Here is a 23,030-nt window from a genome sequence, read left to right on the forward strand (position 1 = left end):
CTTTTACCGAGAACACCCGAAGCAGAGCGCACACGGACAGAGGTAGAAAACGCCTGTGTTGGTGAGTCGCCGAGTAGGACGTAGTGGGGGCAGAGCTCACACGGACAGGCTAGAATATGCTTGTGTAAAATACCCACGGGAGGCATGGAGAGGGTAAGCGCTCGCGCGGTTTACCCACGATTCTGGCATCACTGGTGTCAACCCCCTGATCCAGTTAGTGATGGGCATCATCGATTAAATTAAACTATCGATTAATGACTATTTAGTCGCAACATACTATCGACTATTTAGTCGATAGTTTTTAGTCGACTGAAATTTTGCTTTATAGGTTATGTATAGATTATGTCATCAACTTTTCAGCACCATTGGTGTATTTACCTTTTGGAAATGTATTAGTTCATAGATAGAATTTCAGAAATATAAGTGGTAAACAAGTTTTTTAAAACAATTACTAATATTCGATTTTTTGTAAGCTATTTAATATTTGCACTTAAAAAATTAACTGCTCTAAATTTTTTATGAAACTCAATTAGGTTATAAGCAATAATCTGCACAGTTCTTGGTATTGTAGTACTTAGTATTGATCAGTAGCTCGATAGTTCGAGCGAATCGCTTGAAACGACTAATTCGGTCGACTGAATTGAGTCGCTTCAAGCGACTAATTTTAGTCGACTGAAAGTAGTCGCTTCAAGCGACCAATATTAGTCGACTGAAGTAGTCCCTTTAAGCGACTAAATTTAGTCGACTGAAAGTAGTCGTTGGTTACTATCGACTCAGTCGATAGTTTTTAGTCGATGGTGCCCATCATTAGATCCAGTTACACAGATCAACACAGATCAGTGAAATTAAAACTGCAGCATTTTGAAAATCATAAGATATAAATTATAAGTAAAGGAGCTTCTTAAACAATACATAAATCTGTAATTATACATTAACTTTTCAATGAATTTTAAAAATGTTTGTTAATAAGGTTATTCGTTCTTTAGCCATAAACATTTTAGACAGGAGTATTAAGAAATCGAAGTCAGTTTTAATCATTCCTAATGTTAATAAATCTCAATATTTAGTTTCAAAAAATTTGACGAATTTTTCGTATGATAGAGAAAAGCTCAAAAAGAGTTATTTGTTTTTGTTACTGGGTGTACCAATTTGTCTCACTTTTGGTCTCATACATTGGAAAGGGTAAGTTTTCTATTAAAAACTTGTAACTTCTTACTTTAATAGGTCTTGTAATAATATGTGATTAAACTTTTAGAGGTTATTATCTTTAAGGAAATAATAAAAATGTTTCAAATCTGACTGAAATATTATATATCTGTTTTACAATAAAAAGTATGCTCAGGCTAGCTCATTAGAAACAAATAATCTTAATTATTCTTATTGGTTTGACATTATAATAGAGTATCTTGGTATCTTTTTAACCCTTGGAGTACGGTAACTGGATCTGTTTGGACCCGATTGTTTAAAAGCCACATCTCACTCATCGATTTGTAAATATAATTTAAGCTAGGAGTTGTTCACATTTGGTCGTGTAAAAAAGTTGACAGTATTGAAAGAAATAATGACAGGAAATCACTTTTTTCTATGTTGTATTCATTTGATTTTGTAACTGCCTTTAGTTAATGAATTATTTATAAGATTAATTCAACAGAAGACGACCTGTTTCTATAGTAGTCTATCCTATATAATGATCTAAAATAAGATTGTAATTGTAAAATGAAATGTATACCTAGGACACCCTGTGTATGCTTTTTATTGTAACGTGAGCAGCTAATATTTTGTGCACCACTTCACTACCAGACAAAAAAAAATGTGTTTCAGACCAGACAAAAGTTGTTTCTTTTCGGTAAAGGCAGTTGAGCTGGCCAGTGAGGAGGTAAGCAATGGGTATCGGGAAACGAATTTAACACAAGAACAAGATGATCAAAAGAAAAAGAAGAAAAAACCGAAAATAGGTTTTCGTGATCGAAAGGTTTGTAATAAAAGTATTGATTCGATTTATTTAATTACTCCACTAATTATCCTCATCAAACAAGCTGTGAATATTTACCCATATTACACTACCGGACAAAAGTTTGGAATCACTATGTGAATTAAGAGAAACAGAATATTTTTATAAAAAATGTGAATGTATTTAAAGTAAGCGAAGAAGTTTTATTCGCCAAGAAAACATAAGCGACGCAATTCATATTTTGTCAAAAATAAAGAAAAATAAAATATATGCTTGTTAACATCTGGTGTATTAACGATGGGTCAGTATGACATTTATCAAGACATTCGATTTTGGCAAAATTAGCAAGTGATTCCAAACTTTTGGCCGGTAGCGTATGTACATTGTACACAATTATGTAAGTGCAATTTACATACTACTGAAGTGGGTCTCATCTTATAATACAACCCTGTATATTTAAGTACACAATTACAGTAGACTTTAACTATATTGCCATGGTCGGGGCTGTAGGGGAGTAAAATGGCAATGAGTTCAGAGCTCCTTCCATGCTAAGTACTATCGTTATAGCCTCGGCCTAAGCGTCTGTGCGAAAGCTTGATGGTGTGCTCGAAAGTACGTGTGAAGGGGAAGTGTCCCACGTGGAAATATGTTTAGTGGCAATATAGTTAGAGTCCACTGTACTTGCAATACAGAACTACACACAATTCGGCGCACTTTTTAAAAATAGCTTCGTTTAAAAAACTTAAGTAAGCTCGAAATTATGACCAGTAAGTGCATTTTATGCATTCACGAATCATACAAATGATCATAATGGAATAAATTAAAAACGATGGCATGGTATAACATAGTTCGTTGTTTTATCCTATACCAGCATCTAAAACTTACAAGGAAAGTTTTCCTTGGAAAATGACAATACGAAACTGTCTTTTAATAATCTTTCAACTATTTGTATATGTATATCTTTCATTATCGTAGAGAACAAAGAAGATTAGACTACTGACATTGTTTATAAATATTCAGATAAGTATAACTGTAAATTGTCGTAATTGATTTAATCGAACACAAAGCCCATAGTATAAAACATTCTTATTTTATACTGTTCCTATCGAGTGCATCCAGTTTGGTGACGTTCTATACAATTAAGACTTTCAGATACGCAAAATTACAGAAGCATCGATATCAGATTGGAAACAGTTTTATATATATTTTCTTAAAATGTCACTTCTAACTTAAAAAGAATATGTCTGTATTGTCACATAATAAATGGTTACAGATTATAGAATACGAAAATCGTTTAAGAGCGTATTCGACTCCTGACAAAATCTTTCGTTACTTTGCGACTGTAAAAGTATCGAGCTTAGACGGTACCGAAGTATACATGACTCCTGATGACTTTTTAAGAGCAATTACTCCCGGCATGAGGCAACCAGATGGTATAATTTTATATTTAGTTATATCTCCTCTTACGTTTATTGCTATGTGATTAATTCCCTTTTCGTTTTTCTTTTGAGTTTACACTGACATATGTTTAATTCCTGTATATCCTTAATATTGAGACAAGTCCCTGGATTTGTTCATTCATTTAGTAAAAGTACAACGATTTTAATAAATTATCTAACCTTGCTATATTTCTGTTAACTTAATTGACATTACTAATTTACTTAATTCAATGAATTGCCCTCTTGACAGCAGCTAGTAATTGATTTCAAAAAAGAAGTGTGTAACAGTAAAGTATCTAGAGCTTATATACGGATGCGGGTGATAAGGCAGTTCACACAACAAATAACAATAATAAAAACTATATTTAATATAGAACTATAACATAAAACAACAAAACGACAAAATTACAACACACAACAAAGTACTAATCTACGACAATAATAGGCAACTCTACTTTCATCCAACAGACTGACCCGAAATCCCGCGAAACCATACACTCTGCCCTCTCTTAGGTCGGGTTCACATTTGCAGTTCGTCCTCGTGGATCGACTGCCGTGGTTCGTTTGCACCTCACGTAACAAACAGAATCTTGCGAGTAAACTGCGGATTTTATGCATTTATAGCCTATAGGGGTCTATAAAATATAATAAAGAACAAAACTTTCATTAGATTCAACGAGTTCTCTATTTTATTCTAAACTTAATATGCTGCTTAAGAGAAGAAAGAAATTCGTATATTTGTTTTTATGTTCATGAATTACTTTAGAAAATATCATTTTGCATAACAATCCGCAGTCAACTTATGAGATAGTTCACATTCGGACGGATCATCCCTGCGGCGGATTTTTAACCGCGTCACAGAGCACTCCGGGTGTTAGCTGGACTGTTGTCAATGAGTAGTTTGGAGTATCATAATGAATGTCGCTGCATTAAACGCTTTTTTTTTTATTTATGAACGAGGTAATAATCCTCATTTCCGGTAGTCGAAGCTATTTTGGAACACCCTGTATATCATTGATCATAATACTTATTTACCGTATTACGATTGCATGGTACATGGAAACTTCGGTTGAATTAATCTATATGAATTACCTCGTTTGTGTAAATGATAAAATTCAGTATGAATAAACACTTTGACTTACATCTATTTTTTCTCAATATTGATTAAGTAAGCACTGTATTTAAATACGACGTAAACTTAAATATGAAATTATTATTGCCCAATAAATATATAAGCAATATTTATAACACAGATTATAGAATATGAAAATCGTGTGAGGCACTATTCCACTCCTGACAAAGTGTTTCGATATTTTGCTACTCTGCAAGTGGTTAACAACGACATCCACGAAATCTTCATGACACCTGATGACTTCTTGAGATCTATAACACCTGGTGTTAAACAACCTGATGGTAATTTTTCAACAAATGTAACAATGCTTGTAGTAAGATGCTTTGCACAAGGTAAAAAAAATTGATTCGATATGCAGGGTGTAAATGTAACTGTGTTGCAGTTAATTATTATCAAAAATTGAATCAATATTGAGGCTCCATTTATTGGAGAGTGTTTGGTGTAGAAGATAGTCGTAGAATTAAAACGTAATTAAGTTAACGAAAAAAGGATGACTCCATTGGCCGATACAGATACACTGACTGACCTTAAGATAGGGGTAAGGTTGGAGAGAAATGGAAAGTTAGAGAATATGTATGGTGAAACAAGTCATGCAACAAATGTAATCCATCAAGTTGTATTTTTCTTTTTGGAACAATCGTCAAAGTCACAAGTAAAGCATGTTGACTTTTTTTTAAAATATCGTACATTATTAAACACCTACATTCTGTTTGATAAAAGCGTGTCGATGCTCTTTCAAAAACGGGGCTTAAAGAAACAAGAATCGCGGCGGGGTCAGTAGGGGAGAGGTGTTGGCTAACATGCAATGCAGGCGTATTGGAGGCAGTTAATCAGAGAAAGTGAAAGAAGTCAGTTCTTCACAATCAGTGCGATCTACGCTACTCGTCTCGAAGCCGTGTTCTTATGCACGCATCCTCGCGGATCGGTAGCGTTCGTGAAAAAGTGGGTGAAGAAGTGGCAGGTGACTGGAACCATCGACGACCTTTCTGAACGTGGTAGAAGTCGGGGCACTTCCATTGAGCAGGACAGAACGATACAGCGATTTCTTCGGCGGGATCCTTCACTAACGCTGCGGAACGCCCAACAAAAACTAGCAGAAGGAGGAATACGAGTTTCCTTGAATTGACGCTGCGACACATTCAGCAACGCCTACAGTGGGCATGGGCTCACGTGGACCGTGGACCAAGAAGACTGGGACACTATAAACTTCACCGATGAATCCATCTTCGTCGCAGCGTATCCCCGAAAGCGTGCTTGGCACCATTAAGCATCCCCTAAACTGTATGTTTGGGGATGCATATCGCGGTATGGTTTTGGAATTGTATTCCATTCCTTGCTAGCGAAACCGGGACAATAATTGTATCGCTATATGCAGTCACGTGTGTGTGTGCGAGCGCGCGCGCGCGCGTGCGTGCGTGCGTGCGTGCGTGCGTGTGCGTGTGCTGTGCATCATCACGGTGTCAAACGTAGTTCCTGAAGTCGGAAACTTTTATGTGGAGTGCGCTCGAACCAGCGTGATTCTCGTTGGACACCAAGTCCCATAAGATGTTAGGTCTATTCTTATATCTCGTCTGCGTTTGTAGTTTCATCGATACTGATGGTAACTTTGCCAATGTGGTTGACATATATTATACCATAAGTGCCCCTGGCGGAGAATCCTTGAAGTATACCCTTGCACATTCTTGAGTCTGAACGCGTCAAATCGGAGAAACCAAAATGAGTGACCCAGAAGTGCCAAATTGACAAAAATCGCAATTCCACGATAGTGTGATAGTGGTATGCAGGGTGGTCTGCTCTGCTTTTGACGAGAAAACCATTAAATCGTATGATATTTGGCAAAATGTGACTTGATCAGCCATCTTGTATGTTTACATCAACGTCTGTCTCAATCGCACACTTTCTAAAATTTCAATTCTTTCAACGTGTTGTGTTTATTGGTGTTTATACGGACCAGAGCACTCTGTAGTGAAGTCTACCCGTGAGTTCTATACTCGCAAAAACTTCACTTGTGCAATTATCGAAGCGTATTTTGGCTTCTACGACATCGATTATCTGTCTTATGCATCGCGTCTACACACATGGATCCCGTTACTTGTTTGAGCATACGAACACAGCTCACGGCCCACGAAATCTCCCCCTTTAACGATCGTGACTGTGTCATGATTCTGTCTGTAGTTGCTATTTAGTTGGTCGAGACCATGTCCCCCTATTATTTAAGGAATAAACGGACGGAATTCGAGGGCGTGTTCTTTTCCCGAGGGCACAGTCAAAAATGATTAAAAAAAAAATTGGTTTCCATTCGTAATATGCTACTTAACTGCATGTGCATGTACAGCATCATGGTATTGTAATTAAACCATACATTTTATTCGAAAAATAATTTTCCGTGCACTAAAATTACAATTATTTTTCAGGTCTTGGTTTGGATAAATATAAACGCTATGATCCAAAGGTGAGTCCATTGTTCGAAACACAGCGTGGATATAAATTTCGGAGAATTTTGAAGAATTGAAAATAGTAAAATTAATGATTGGCTTTAATTAGTTTCACTATTGTAATTAATTATAATAATGTGTTAACAGTGTTTTTTTATAAATAGAGTTTACGTTTTTTGTACAGAACATTCATAACAAGCTAGAATTGGCTCTGGATGAGGACAGTATCTTCTATAAACTTGGAAGCGCTGGTTTAATCACTTTTTCTGATTATATATTTCTTCTCACCGTGTTATCCAGTAAGTCTCATTTATTTAAGTATTTATTAAACCACTTACGTCAACGTTACAATGGCTTGTAACAGTATACACAGGTTCGGAAACTCACGTGGTGGGGGTGATTTCATAAGGAAGAACAAAAATTTTGTGAATCTTCCACTAGCCACACAGCTCTGCAATTGTATTGTACATACATCATGTTTTAAAAGCAAGAATAGGCGCATGCGCCCTGATGCGCCACAGGGAGTGTATACCTAGAAATTAGAAGATTAATAGCAAGGTCCCATTCCTAGGTCCATGATTGAACCACAAGACTGTAGTGCCCTTGCTTCGTGGCAAAGTTCGAAAGTACACTTTGCGTCTTTAAGGGATCACCCCCACCACGGGAGTTTCCGGACTTGTGTACACGACCGTGCTTCGGACCCAGAACCTCAGAGGAAAAGTGTAGGGGGTAAGGGTGCGTGCGGACTGGTGTAAATGAGACAAATATCCCACCACACACCAACCCTTTTTTTTCGGGGGGGGGGGGGAACCTTGAAAAGGTGCACTGCCTTCTCTAGGGGTGGAGACGGCCATTGCGGGATTTCACCACGCTAAAAACCACCCGGTGACCCTCGGGCAGAGGGCTGGTAGCGGGATCACTCGGTATGACCGCAACCAGCCCTGCCCATTGCCCTCCCCTAGAGATGTTTAAGAGGTGGGCTCTTCTCTGGGGGGAGGGTAGCGGTTGCTTCCCCCACCCCGGGACGGCTGCACGTGCCGTCCCTCCACCTCCTTCCTACAGCGCCGAGGGGTCACCTCTCGACGCTGTCCTCTTATGGGCCGACCGCGAAAGGAGGTGGTACCCCCAGTACGACCCCCTCGGCCCGATTGCCCCGCGGGCGACGCGAGGGTCATCGCGGCTGTGACCCTATGACCACACACCACCCAGTGTTAACCAGGAGGCTGTGAAGATAGAACTTAGCATGGAGGGGGCTCTGAACTTATTGCTATTTTACTCCCCTACAGCCCCGACTGTGGCATTATAGTTAGAGTCCACTGTAATATTTTTAATATACCATGACTTTCCCATCACAGCATCAAGGAGACATTTTGAGATTGCCTTCAGAATGTTCGATTTTAACGGTGATGGAGATGTGGACTCTGAAGAATTTGGAAAAGTCGCTACATTAATTCGACAGCAAACTAGTATTGGTAATCGACATCGTGACCATATTGCTACTGGTAACATGTTCAAGGTATTCAAAACAAACGTTATTCTAATATTTTTTTTCATTATCCCAGTTTTTATAACTTTTTCAGTATGTAAGTGATTTATTCACGAATATTTTGTAGCTCTTAATTATTTCTTATTACAATTTTTCTTGTCAACCCGGGTGTAGTGATGGGTAAAATATCATGGAACTCAACTCAACTGTAGCAAACTTTCGAGCAGAACTTAAACAGGCGCGCGGCACGCGGCTTAAACTCGCCCCCGATAATGAATCGATAAATCGACACCCACTTTGTCCCGTGAATCATCCAAAATATTGGATCCCTTTTTGTATTTGATGTCAGGGATTTCATTCAAAATGAAATATGTTGTAGTCTACGTAAAATTAGGAGGGTTTAAGTAATCTTTTTTTCTGTTCCCGAAGTCATTGAAAGAATACAGGCCGCCGATGTTTACGATTTTTAACTATTTTCGTGAATCAAAGGAAACTGTACAGAATAGCAAATGAAAAAGACGTAAAAAATAAAATCAAACTTTTCATTTTCATTCGCTAATTATTCATTTGCTTGCCTCTCTTTGTTAATATCTCGTTAACAAAGCCTCGGATAACAATTTTGCTAAGGAAAAAGTTGTTCCCAATCACCTCACGAATGATCCACTAAAATGAGCTATAACACTTTTGTTACGCCCTGTATAGTCGTTAGTATGAAATATTAATATGATGTTGTAGGTTAAGTCTCTATACGAAATAAATGAAATATTATGATGTGTATTATTCCTTACAATATGTTTCATATCATTATTTTAAATATGATTTTATCATATTTAATATGTACAGGGTGTTAATTCTGCCTTGACTACGTACTTCTTTGGATCACACATGAAAGGCAAATTAACTATTGAGAAGTTCCTTGAGTTTCAACAGCAACTGCAGAAAGAAATACTCAGTTTGGAGGTAAGTTTCCTTGTGGTATTGCAATAGTTAATACAATTACTAATTCAATCATATTTAGTAAAATAATGTATATACACTACAGTAAAGCTTCATTTAACGTAATAGACGGAGAGCTGGTTCCGAAAATTTTAACGTCATTTTCACTTATTATTATCATATTCCATTTGTGGCAAGCCAGGGCGCCCTGAGCCCTTGGGGCATTATTTGGACAGGCTCGCTGTAAAGTATCAGGGTGCCCGAGCATTCAGTTGACTTGTTTATCCACCTGCGCCTGGCCCAAACATTTGGATTACCCGTGATTCGAGTGCAGGCACACTACAACACACACATAAAACTATTTGAAACATTTTTTTATGTATTTTGTGTATAAGTAATGTGTTCGCTTACGATAAATAACGATCTAATAATCACAATACCACTACTTTTCTACTGTCTGGATGTCATTTACATAAGTTTCGTACTGCTGATCGGCAAGAAATGTTCCAGATATTGTTATTAAAAATAAAGTAGGCATCTACTGTAGTAGACAAGTGCAGTTTACGGGTTACGAAGTTTATTACTTTATAAAGAATGTATAATAACATGAAGTGGTACCTAAAAGTTACAAAACAAAACAACTTCTTGCAGTTTGAGAGAAGAAATCCCGATGAAGATGGTAAAATTACGGAAGTGGATTTCACGGAGTTATTGTTAGCATACGCTGGATATCCTGACAAGAAGAAAGAAAAAATTCTAAAAACCATTAAAAAACGGTAAATATAAGCATATACATCGATTAATTATATGGAATCATTTGCGAATCATGTTTATTAAATATTATAGTGATTTATATGAAACTATATTTTGTTTCAGTTTCAAACAAAAACCAGAAGGAATAAGCAAAGATGAATATTTGAAATTCTTTCATTTCTTAAACAATATTAACGACGTGGACACTGCATTAACATTTTATCACATTGCCGGAGCATCGATTGATCAAGGTTTCTGTTAATATTTAAATACGAAATCTGATTGTCTCAAACATTAATTTCTTACTAAGCTCACGCCTCTTTTTACATCAATATTTCACAATTTATGTTATGATTCAAACATGTTTCTTCAGGTATCAGTAAATAACGTGATAAAAAATTTTTAATTTGCACATTACCATTCAATTGCAACAAAATAATAAATGTTTATATGAATAGATATAAACTATAGAATATTTAACACGCCAAACGCTACCACGAAAGCTCGGCCGACAGATTCACGCTCTGATTGGTCGGGGTTTTTCATTAATATCTCGTTAACAAAGTCTCGACAACATTTTTGCTAAAGAAAACGTTGTTTCGAAGCTACTATGGGACGCTCTACATAATGACTAATAAAACTTTGCACACACCAACCCTTAATAATATATTATTAATTTTTACAGCTACACTGAAGCATGTGGCGAAGACTGTAGCGCATGTAGAATTAAGTGACCACGTAATACAAGTTGTCTACACAATTTTTGATGAGAACAGTAAGTTTTTGTTATTGAGGAAACAAATTGAATTCGATTACTGTTTCATGTGGTGTAGTATGTCCCCCTAGATATCATACAACATTCGTTTGAAACATTTTTCCGTATCGGCAATAAGTTTCGTGGGAGTGAGAAAGTTTATTAAATTTTTCATTTATTTTCAGTGGATGGACAACTAAGTAACAAAGAATTTGTCGCTGTTATGAAGAATAGAGTACTGAGGGGCCTAGAAAAACCAAAAGATACTGGTTTTGTTAAACTGATTGAATCAATGGTAAAATGCGTAAAAATCAGTTACATGTCATTCGACAATTAAAATGAATATAATTATATATGATAATTTAATTATAAAAGAAGTGACGTGCTTATTTAACTATTACATACTTGCTTCTTTACAATTATTCTTCATATATTACAATAATAATAAACATACAACTGTTAAGAAAACAATTAATTTTCGTTAATATTATCTTTAACACGTTGGCGCCCATTGTCGCAGATTTGCGACATCGGGAGCGAACATTTTCACTACCTCTATCTGAAGGTAATGCCTCTAACTTACCTTTATTACCTGATCAATATTTAGTTCTATTTCACACCTTACCTGTATAGTTACTTAGGTAACCGAACTACACTGGTGTCCGTGTGTAGGCTACATTCTTAAACCACGAGTAGGTTACCGCCCTAACACCTATTTTTTTGTAGCATTACGAGGAGAGTCGATGAAATGGTAAATGGATAGATGATGGGATGGAACCACAAACACTCAAACAATACTACACAACTATACCGTTATTAAACTGATAAAAGATACTGAATACGTAAGAGAGTCGGACAGAGCTACTGAATGGTTGTGCTTTTAAAATAGGCAATTTTGGGGATTACGGAAGTTGATGAAGTAGCTGAATGTCCTCTGGGGCATGCCTGGATGCATGTCTGGATCACGGTCATGGTCGACTGACCTATCGCCTCATGCAGATGCTCACCGGACATGGATGCTTCGATGAGTATCTGCACAAGATTGGGGCGGTGGCGACGGCGGAATGCCAACAATGCGGCACGGGGCTAGACTCCGCGCAGCACGCTCTTGAAGAGTGTCCCTCGTTCGCCGGTGAGCGATGGGCGCTCAAGCGCGTCGTGGGGTGGGACCTCTCGTTACGGGCCGTGGTGGAAGCCATAGTTTGCGACGGGGACTCGAGGAACGCCGTGGCCTCCTTCTGCGAGGAGGTGATAAGTCGGAAGGAGACTGACGAGTGGGATCGGGAAAGAACCGATCCCGCTCGTGGCATAAGGTGGGCGGAGAGGAGGGCTCAGGTACGTCGGTGTGCTGACGCCTCTGCGGTAGCCCTGCCTCTCCCGGAAGGGGGGATTGGCACGGGTGGCCCTAGGGCCCCATAGCACGTGCACTCCCCCCTGCCGCTGAACTACACGGTGTACGGGTACTGTAAGCGGGAGAGTTGCGAGTTGGAGATCCCTGGCGCTGTTCACGGGGCAATGGAATTGGGAGGTGACACTGGGGATGTCACCTCTGTCGCGGCCAGTTCAAAGAAGAAGTCGGCGTCAGGCGGTGGCTCCTCGACGCTGTCTCGCGGGGTGGAGGGACGGTTAAATTTCGTCCCTGAGGAGGCTTTATCCCGTTTGTAACGAGGAGACTTGTGCTACTTGTGAATCACTCGTGATTCGATCACGTTCGTTTCCAATCACGATGATTTTTCACAGTGATTCGTGATTTCTCGTGATCGTTTCTAATTCGTGGAGAAACCTAACAGTTCTTTACACGCGACACATAATCTGTATATTTTCTATTAACGACATAAAAATAAAAATTCGAGTTATATCGTATAAAGTGAAGGAATAATTAGAAACAATGAAGAATAATGAATAAATTAATGATTATAAATTATAATCTACATGCTACCTAGCAAATCATTCTTTTAGAATTTCTTGTTTTTTCTACTGACTTTTACAAACACGAATAGTAATGTAATTCATCGTAAAATCATATTGAATACGTTTTTCTGTTTAAAGATCAAGGACATACGATCGCAGTGAGCAAATTCACTAAAGATAAAAAAATCGCAATCACGGTCGTGAATGAAGTTAAATCACGACCGTGATCCTGAGTGATTCAGCGATCACTGTGATAAATCACCGTTAGTGATTTTGCACGCCATCTCTAATGGGCAGGGCCGGTTGCGGAAGTCATGCTATCTGCAGTGACCGCAGCCGACCTGTCGCCAGAACCACCGGGGAGGTTTAGTGAGGTAAAAATCTCACACAGGCCGTCTCTGCATCCCCAGCGGAGGCGGTACACGTCTTGAAGGTTCGTCCCCGTCGAAAAAAAAAGTATACAAGATCCTTCAAGGATGTCTTAATCGGCAAAAACATTTCAATTCTGTCTGTGAGGAAAGAAAGTGATGCGTACATATAGCTAGGTACGCTTGATACCTGCAAAGGTCGACCATCTTTCGCAATACCACATCCCCACTCTCTAGTCGAAAATTTGCAGTCTCTTGTGAGCTGTCGAGGTGGTTGGGTGTATTTCTCACACTCCGCTCCTCTCTTGTTACTAACGCTTTGTATGTTACAAATGTTGGACAACCATTAGCTTCGATATTTATCTTGTAATTTACTGTGCATATTGTTGATATATATACTGTCTATTTACTTGTTTAATGTAATTTATTAATCTATTTGTCTAACTGAATTTGACCGACCAGGTGCGGGGGCACCTGCACCCTCGCCAGGAACGGTCCTGGATGTGAGTAATGTATTGCAGATTCCTCTACGAGATTCAATCTGTTGTTATTAAATACATGTGGGTGGCAAGAGAGTGAAGAATAGTGAAATCACTTGAGTCAACAGTAATCGGTTTTGAATACGCTCGCTTCTTAACCCAAACGTGAATTGATCACGTAACACAGCATTTAAATACGTACCAAAATTGCAGTAAATCGCAAGTTTTTGTAACGCCGTGAGGTACTCCTGGATGCTCTCTCCTTCTTGTTATTTCCTCTGGTGAAAACGAAAATTTTCCGCAATTTTCAAAGGCGCTGTATTGTAGTACTGCTTCATTATAATAATATCACCAGTTCTTCGTAAGTTTTTGTAGTTGGTTCCGGTGGTGCCAATTTATCACACAGAATGTCGTATGATTCTGGACCCATATAATGTAATAAAGTCAGGCTTGGCCAAACATTCGCTCGTGGAGCCACACAACAATAACACCAACGCCCACCACTCGCTTGTGTTGTGTTGTTGTTCGGGCAGGAGGTGCGCCGGGTGCGCGCACATTCTGTAGTAGCCCACATCCAATACATAGTCACTATCGTCACTATGTCCACGTGTGTCGGAAAGATCCCCTGGAAAGGGATTTCGGGAGTGCCGAAAGTGGAGATAGTATGCGCGCGCACTTCCTACCCGAGCAACAACACAACAGGAGCGAGTGGTGAGGGCTGGTGTTATTGTTTATGTGGCTGCTCCACGGGTGAATGTTTGGCCAGGCCTGTAATGAGTAATGTTTTTTAGTCCCCTCGTCTGTCACGTCGAAAATCATGAAAGCTCCTTCCAAACGTTTCACCCAACGGTCCCATCGGAATTTGGTGCACTACTCCTATTTATTATAGTGTACAATTTTTGTGATATCGACGATGGAGTAAAATGAACAGTACTATCATGAAGTTTGTAAGTAATTTTATTATACGAACAATAATGTGGAGTTTCAATGCCTCGGTTATCGGCAGACACGTCGTTTTACCTTCAAAAGAATGTTCTATGGTTTCTTGTGTTGCGCTAATGGACTTTTATTACTGAAAAGAGTTCCCTTTGGAAAAAAATACTTTTACCAGTGAAGAGCAAAGGAAGGGAATGATCACGGTTGCTTAGTCGTCGCTTTTAGGTACTTTCCACCCTTTGGAAGCAAACCACACGAGTCTGGCGCTAATACAAGACTTTGTTTTTTGTAATGATTAAAGGTTTAACAGACGTTTTTGCACGTTAAAGATCACTTAAAATTATTCCTCATCTTCATCGCCCGTACCAGTCAGCATCGCGATAAGACTTTGCGTGTCAATGAAACCTTTGTCGTCAATGTACATATTGTCGTATGCATCGTCGACTTCCTTCGCGGTAAATTTGTCACCATAAGTCATCAAAGCGTGCCTCAATCTGCACAGAAAGGAAAAACAAACCTTTTAAAATGTAATTGCAAAACACACTTGCTACACTTGTATACTTTCTACAATGTAGAACTTGTTCTACACCATAAATGTCTCGGATATTTGTATCGTGTCGATAGAATATGGCAGGCTTATTAGCCCAGACATATTACATGTTCGTAGACTACAATTGATATGTGGCAAACAAATTTAAAGTATTAACTGCTGCCAATAAATAGATAGATATAAAGGGACAATTGATAAAATGACATAATAGACATTTATAATTGATACAATAGAAATAGTTTTTTTTGCTTACCTTTCACCATCAATTTTACCATTCACGTCAAAGGTGCTAAAGGCAGCTACTACTGTTTCATCATCATCCGTACCTAAAATGGCAAAAATATATATTATATTTACATCGTCGGACATATCAAATAATCGAATCTATTGATACTATGTTTTAAGATTTTTCAGATGCAGATAAATTGAATATTAGATATTCGGACATTTTAAATTAATTTTCGAATGTTGATAACAAGCTTTTGCAATAAGAAAAAATACTGCATCTGAAAAATTTGATAAATTGTTGAGTACCTGATCCAGACATGCGAGTTGCAAATAGATTGAGTAATTGAGTAAAGTTAATAGGCACAGGTGCCTCATTTAGCATATCATCGAGTTCCTTGTCAGTGACAAGACGGCCAACAGAGTCAAAAGTAGCACGGAGGTCGTTCTTTCCAATTACACCATCCTTATCTGCATCCATAAGCTGGAATGCCTGGAGAAGAGATTCAGACAGTTAATACGGTGTTTATTTGATATACAATACACACGCAAAGAATCTGTATAATTTATTCTTATTTTGGCGCAAATGCTAGATAATAACTGCAATTATGTTACATGGAACTATGTAAAACACAGTGAAGTAAATACATGTACCACCTATTTCTATCATGACTTATTGAATAGTCTAAGTAAATCTATTTTTACTAAAACAACATTTCTTCTGCTCACTCCAATTATATATAAATAAAACATATACCCTCTACGGCCTTATTTCCACTTGCGACTAACCACGCACGATGCAAAATGGCGCGACTGAGTCGAACGCTACCACTGAACTCTGTGCTATAGTACAGAGTTCAGTGAACGCTACACCAAAATTTCTTACAACCAGTATCATAGTATTTACAAAATTTTCTAATTCTATGATAATATATCTACGTTTAAATAACTTAAGATCTTAAATATCCAACTGTTTCATTTCTTCTTCTAAAAGTTCTAAAATTTCCTTATAAACGGAGATCCTTACTACATAATTTAGGAAAGATATTTAATCATGCCGTGCATTCAAGTTTTCGTTACGAACAAATTCTGGAAGATCATTACTTTTCTTATGATTATTTAAAGTCAACAATTTCAAATTTATCGATCTATGCACCTTCCTCTACATCTGTTTCTTTCTCAATAACTTTCTCGTCACATTTCGGAGGAAGGATTACGTATTCATAAGTGGAGCCAAAAATGGCCATTTACTACTACCTACTTTTCCCTGTCAAATAATATTTCTTTTCAGTATACTGTTCATTTTCTGTCAATGTGGATAAAATTATGCTCAACTCACCTCCTTGAATTCAGCCACCTGTTTCTGAGTAAACATAGAGAACACACTGGATCCAGTGCGCTTCGCTTTTCGACTACCGCGACTGCTTGCTCTAGTTGAACCAGATTCCTTGGGTGTACTAGCAGGTGTTGGTGGTTTTTCTTCTGCTGGAGGTGCTGGTTCAGGTTCTGGTGGAGGAGCAGCTGGCGCTGCTTCCTCCTTCTTTTTGGTCTTCTTCTTCTTTTCCTTATCCGCCTAAAATTGTTTGACAAACAAGTTATACAGGCGCATTTACAATATATACTAAAAATTTCGCTAATCAAATTGAAAACGTGAATTGAATTAAGTTGAAAATATAAAAATGAAACGCAATATAGGACATTCCTGTGTAAGACTATAAATAATCTCATAGCATCCCCGAGCGGCTCGACTTTTTTTTCCTGCCATGAATATCGTACTCAGTATCTTATAACTTTCTCGGTTTTACGCATTTTTTAACGAAAGTTCACCGAACCATCTATAAATTTCACACGTTTAGAAAATACTATAATAACAGTTCGAAGTTTCATTTTGTTCAATCACCAATTGTGGACAGATTATTTAACTTTAGAAAAACTGCAGCTGAAGTTCTCGTTGGACGTACCGTTTAGAGAAATAAAAAAAAAACATGTTACTCCATCCGCCATTCCAAAAATCACGAAACGAGTTCATTAGATAATTTGAAGCCTTGAACAATTAAGAAAACAAGCAATTACGTGAACGTTTCTATTTTGTTTGTACGACATAATTATCTGCTCGAAAGGTTGTATATAACACATTTTTTTTAAATTTTAAAGGGGTCTCTAATGAAAATTAAACCAGCTAAAATATCAATTCAGCATTTGAAGAAGATTATGTAAATGTTAGGACAGTTCAAGTTCAAAGTTAGTTCGTGAAATTAATTCAAGACTGGTGATTTTTCATTGGAAATTGAAACAATGTTTTAAGAGATATCATTGAATATTATTCACCGAAAGCAAGAAGAAAAATAGCGTTTCAAATGAAAATAAACCATTCTACCATCATTTGTCACTTGGTACAAATGTGAAGGGTAAAGAAAATGGACAAATCTTTCGGATAACGATTTGATAAAAATGAAAATCTAAAACAGTTACCAAAACCATCGCTCCACTCAAATAAGATAATGGTAGCTGTTTGGTGGTTATCTACAGGACTTATTTATCATCAGTTTCTACAACCTGGGACTACAATTACAGCAGAAACAATGTTGTCAACAAATGGACGAGATGCATGTAAAATTAATAAAAAAACAAGACGCGTTGGTAAACAAAATAGTAACCAATTTTATCAGAGTCGAGGTTCAACTACATTAATATGTTCACAATAGAAAAGCTACTTTCAACTTTAAGACATACCGTGCAAAAATATAGAAATAATAGAACCTATTCGTACGATTAACAATGAATTATGCAGTAAAAGCACTACAACAAAATATTTTGTAACTCTAGTAGTTACATAATAAAATTATCATATAATAATCATCTGATATTCGGATAATGCTGAGTTACGGTAAGCATCGTCGAAGAAAATTCGGAAGGCGTTACTCATAAGACTAAAAATAGGATCATTCTATCAGCCACGACTGAAAAGAAGCCAAGACATATATAGACCGTTTACTCCGAGCCGCCTCTCGAGTTACTACAGTTACGTAATTTTCTTATTTTTGTTATATCTGTAACGATCTGGGAAATGTTAACTGTTATTAATAGTTCATTCGGTCGAAAGCTACCCAAGCAACTAAAAGAAGATCGAGAGAACTACTTTTTAATAAAACAATATTGTAAGAAATAGATTTCTTCGAAAATGTAAAGCAAATAGTTATTGTAAAGTATTTTCAAAATGCTAATATATATCTTTGAAATATTTTGACGGTAATGTACCTATTTTTCGTAACTAAACTACGAAGAAAGGTAATATGTAGATCAATCAGAAGCCAAATTGTGTATATTATTTCCATCACGTAAAAAGTAGAAAATCATTGGTAATATCACATATATCATTTTTTTAAATTCACTACCTCAGTATACACTGAGACTCTGAAATGACAATAGAAGTTGAAGTTTCTTCATAGTTCAGAGAATTCGGTGAATGTCTCCAATATACAACTCGGAAAATACTAAAACAGTAATATTTGTGTGGTCTGGTATTTTCGTCACCGGTTAACAATATCTTTACTCCAATTATTGGATGTCTTTGATTAATAAATTGAACCGTTTACTGTAAACGAATACCAAGGATTGAACGCAAAGATTCAAAGCTTTATCTGAAAAAAGCTAAAATGCCCAAAGACATTCAAATGGAAACAATGGTGATTTTTATGATTTACCATCGTGCAAACTGCAACTGAAACTTATAATTTTTCTTGAACACGGATTTCTTAAAACAGTGCACACGATTCCGACAAAACTGTTTAATCGATTTATGTACATGAAACTGGGCATCAATCCATAAAATAACAGTCTATGGTCTGACAGATATAATTTTTTTTTTAAATCGAGAAAAATCTATTGATTTTGCAGAAAATATCAGTTCTCTTGATTCAAACACGTATAAAATGAACATTTTCTTAATATTTCAATCAGACGATTATAGCGACATAATTTTAAATTTAGAAACTATTGAACTTTTTTTTTATTTTTAATCTTGTATTCACCAAACCAATTACGCCTGGTACACATTATCGAATACTATTTTTGGTTTTCCTTAATGGACAATACTCGCGAACGCCTCTTTTTAATGAAAAAGTATACTATACCCTCTCTGACGGATCATTTGTTATATGTCCTCAAGGAAGAATATAATGTCGGTGCACTGAAGGTGATATGTTCCCTAAAGTCCACAATATCCTGTGTTTTTAACATACTATAATAACCATCGAAGAAATACCTCATATTTGATAATTATTAGATCGCGTATATTTATGCAAATTCATACGTTTAGCCACCAATCGATTACTTATTTTCTCTAAAATGAACTGTGTAGTGTTAACTGTGACACGTGGGACCGGAAACGGTGTATTGGAGTAACCTGTGATACCTCTGAACACCCTTGATTCGAATTGGGAAAGAGCTTTTGCTTGGAAACGCGTATTAATATTATTTTTTGCTAAACCAAAATTAATTGGACATTGAACAGAACAGAATTACACCAACAACAGGTAGCTGGATACAATATTCGAATATATTTAAACGTATAAAGAGTGTTACAAGACGCAACCCGAGAATTCAGTGAAAACAAGGATTATAAGATCTATAATACGCGCCGGAATTGGGATACACTGTAAAAAATAAATGAAAAGTCTAAGAGCACTGTTTACACTCTCTGAACACAAGTTCTGACGTCTCTGGTGCAAATCTGCACTTTGACGAATTCATTCACTTATCATTATTCCAACACAGTTTACGCGTTTCGACGATTTTTCGGAAATTTACTCTCGTGCGATCGCTCGAACATATTGCCACCACTAGTCACAGGTACAGTATTCAGCATTCTTTTACTTTTCCGCAGCATTTCACTTTGTTTTTCGTTTTCAAGGAGATATTTGATTTCTCGCGTATTTCCTGATCGTGTTCAAACGGAAGAAAGTCACGATGGCGTCGTGGTGCATGCGACACCTACTTACCATGTCTACAGTTGGTTTGTAAGAGGATGGTACGAGATGGTCACAACGAACCAACTGTCCGAGTCATAGAGGTGAACTTATCTAAGTAAGTTTGGTAGATCTCCCCCACTACAGGACCGGTGCCTGAGCAGGGGTGTCTTGCCCGGGTACAACGCCAACGCCTATCTGACCATATTTAGTGCGAGCCACCTCAAAATAGCAACCCTTTCGACGTTTCGACTAAAACAGTTTGCTCAGGATTGTGCGAGCGACGATGTCTTGCGGCCCTTTTTCGCAGCTAGCCTTTGCTTTTCCCCACTGACATATATGAGTCAAGGGTATCCCGGAAGAAGATACCTACGGTGACACTGGCCAACCGAAATCGTTCATTTCTTTTTTTCTTTTGTCCACGCTCATAGTATTTTTCGTGCTGAATTCGAACGTGTTTGCTGTATGTTCTTCTATCGGGCCATGGTTTTCAAGTGACACAAATGTTGACATTCTACGGGAAATATAATGCGACGAGCACTTTTTAATAATTTAAGATTCTTATACAAGTATGTGTAAGAGGATTCAAATATTTTATGTTTACTTTATTTTTTTACAGAAATTTCCAGATAACGTGAAACCTCGAAAACCTCTATAAGACGAACATTTTCTTCATTCCCTTCCGCTCAGCTGTAAAAATCTCTAAAACTTAAAATAAAACTTTCTTAACTGGAACTATTCTTCGCGTGTTAAATTATGCATTTTACCTCTGGAAGTCGAATTCAGAAGAACTCTGACATCTAGAAGTTGAAGTTTACTTCTACATATCCGTCAATCAATCGAAGAGGAAAAACGGTACTGCGATCGGCAATTGTTTATTTCTTTAAGCAGTGCGTGCGTTTTGATCACAATAGCAGTTGACTGTGAACGATTGAATGAATAAGTTAAAGTACAGTTCTGTAGTTTCTCATTCTGTTCTCCATATGTAACAAGTTGAATTCCAAACGCAAGCTTTCCAACATTAACATTGATTGATAAAATAAAAGTAATTGAAGCAGTAAAAACTACATCCCGGAAGAAAAAGGACATTGCTAATGAATTTCAGATTCCCATTAGCACTCCATGAACAATACTAAATTTCTGATGTTGAAAATTGCTTACTACAGTGGTTTAAACAATGCAGAGTAAAAAAATGTTATTATAGGAGGACCAATATTAAAATAGAAAGCTGATGTGTTAACCAATTCACTGGGCCATAATAACTTTAGAGCTAGAAATGGCTGGCAGGAAAAATTAAAGAAAAAACAAAGTCATCTTTCAAAAATTGCGCGGCGAAAGTGCAAGCGTGAATGACGAGACGTGTTGAAAGATTGTCAACCCGAAAATGTATTTAATACGAATGAAACAAGCTTCATCCTATAAATGCCTTCTTAATAAAACTGTAATGTTTTCAAAATCAAAACAGCCAGGATGTTTTGTAGGTTGTAAATCGTTTCCTCTGGATTCTGCTGCAACTAAAAAGGCATAGATGACCTCTCAATTATTTTCAAAGTGGTTAGTACAGATCGAAAAAAAGAAATGACAAGAAAGAAACGTAAAATTCTTTTATTCATAAATAAGTGCACAACACATAACATTATCATTTCACTTCAATCAATAAAAATACCATTTCTACCGCCAAACACTACTTCAAAATTTTGGATCAAGGAATCATTAAAAACTTCAAAAATACTAACTGAATATTAATTCACTCCTGTTCGGAACACTCCTTTATTACATTAATTATAACAGTTATGATGAATTATTAAAATAAATTTATATTACAGTGGACTCTAACTATATTGCCACTGAAGATATTGCCACGCGAGGCAGTTCCCCTTCACACGTACTTTCGAGCACACAAATTCGCTCTCCCACCACGTTGCGTACGCCGGCGTACCAGCACGGTCCAGCTTTTGTGCAGGAACTGAGGCCGAGGCTATGACGATAGAACTTAGCATAGAGGGGGCTCTGAACTCATTGCCATTTTACTCCCCTACAGCCCCGACCATGGTAATATAGTTAGAGTCCACTTTCTTCATGCTGATCAAACTTGAGTAGTCAACTTCGACGTAAATTTAAAGTTGAATATGTTCTAAATCAATATACAAAAGATCACGGAGGTATTTGTTGGTATTTTTTTTAGAAGTCTCTCTAAAGTTAATGGACACTGTACATTAAAAAATTGGGTAATTATTTACTCTAGCGATTCCTCACCGATTTTGATGACCTTGAAATATATAGTCAAGGTCATCATTCTAAACAACTTATTAATATAAATAAATTTAAAACTATCAGTAGTAATGAAATTAATTATTTTACAACCTCACTCAGAACCTTTTCAGTTTGTAATGTTGTATTAAAGCTCTAAGAATCCAGAAAAGGCTTGTGGCCACTTATAAGATGTAACCTTGACTATAGCCACAACAGTTTTACTATTAAGTGTTGAATTTTTCCACCCATCAATTAGTAATACTCCATCTTGTGGTTTATCTTACCTTGTAGAATTAACAAGCACATCATATTGTGCATCGAAAATAGTTGTTGACAGTGCTTTTCTTATAGGAAGCTTATATTGATCATTCAGTGCATTAATAAATGCTTTACAATTTTCTGAATCAATTACACTAAATGAGATATTACATAAAAAAAAGGAAATTTGCTAGTAC

General features: G+C 37.0%; 3 protein-coding genes across 3 annotated transcripts in view; 2 read left to right on the plus strand and 1 right to left on the minus strand.

The window, feature by feature from the left end:
- The window catches only part of LOC107186704 (calcium uptake protein 1 homolog, mitochondrial-like), a 13,553-nt gene extending 2,330 nt beyond the window's left edge, over positions 1-11,223 (plus strand). Inside the window, exons 3-13 of the mRNA XM_015574637.1 lie at positions 987-1,182; positions 1,822-1,972; positions 3,225-3,384; positions 6,937-6,974; positions 7,142-7,256; positions 8,313-8,473; positions 9,287-9,403; positions 10,031-10,155; positions 10,256-10,383; positions 10,818-10,907; positions 11,072-11,223. Of these exons, the coding sequence (XP_015430123.1) occupies positions 987-1,182; positions 1,822-1,972; positions 3,225-3,384; positions 6,937-6,974; positions 7,142-7,256; positions 8,313-8,473; positions 9,287-9,403; positions 10,031-10,155; positions 10,256-10,383; positions 10,818-10,907; positions 11,072-11,223 (1,433 nt within the window). The remainder of the gene's footprint in view (positions 1-986; positions 1,183-1,821; positions 1,973-3,224; positions 3,385-6,936; positions 6,975-7,141; positions 7,257-8,312; positions 8,474-9,286; positions 9,404-10,030; positions 10,156-10,255; positions 10,384-10,817; positions 10,908-11,071) is intronic.
- A 590-nt stretch (positions 11,224-11,813) lies between these two features.
- On the plus strand, positions 11,814-12,305 carry LOC107186705. Its single transcript, XM_015574638.1, has one exon. It carries the CDS (start codon positions 11,814-11,816, stop codon positions 12,303-12,305), a length of 492 nt encoding a protein of 163 aa, XP_015430124.1.
- A 2,278-nt stretch (positions 12,306-14,583) lies between these two features.
- On the minus strand, positions 14,584-20,465 carry LOC107186721 (myosin regulatory light chain 2). The gene is made up of 5 exons (XM_015574655.1): positions 20,356-20,465; positions 16,695-16,928; positions 15,665-15,848; positions 15,384-15,456; positions 14,584-15,074 (listed from the first exon to the last, which is right to left on the minus strand). The coding sequence occupies exons 1-5, from the start codon at positions 20,356-20,358 to the stop codon at positions 14,921-14,923; spliced, it is 648 nt and encodes a 215-aa protein (XP_015430141.1). The 5' UTR covers positions 20,359-20,465; the 3' UTR covers positions 14,584-14,920.
- Positions 20,466-23,030: the final 2,565 nt, after the last annotated feature.

This window comes from Dufourea novaeangliae, unplaced genomic scaffold (assembly GCF_001272555.1).
Source record: "Dufourea novaeangliae isolate 0120121106 unplaced genomic scaffold, ASM127255v1 scaffold87, whole genome shotgun sequence".
NCBI lineage: Eukaryota > Metazoa > Arthropoda > Insecta > Hymenoptera > Halictidae > Dufourea > Dufourea novaeangliae.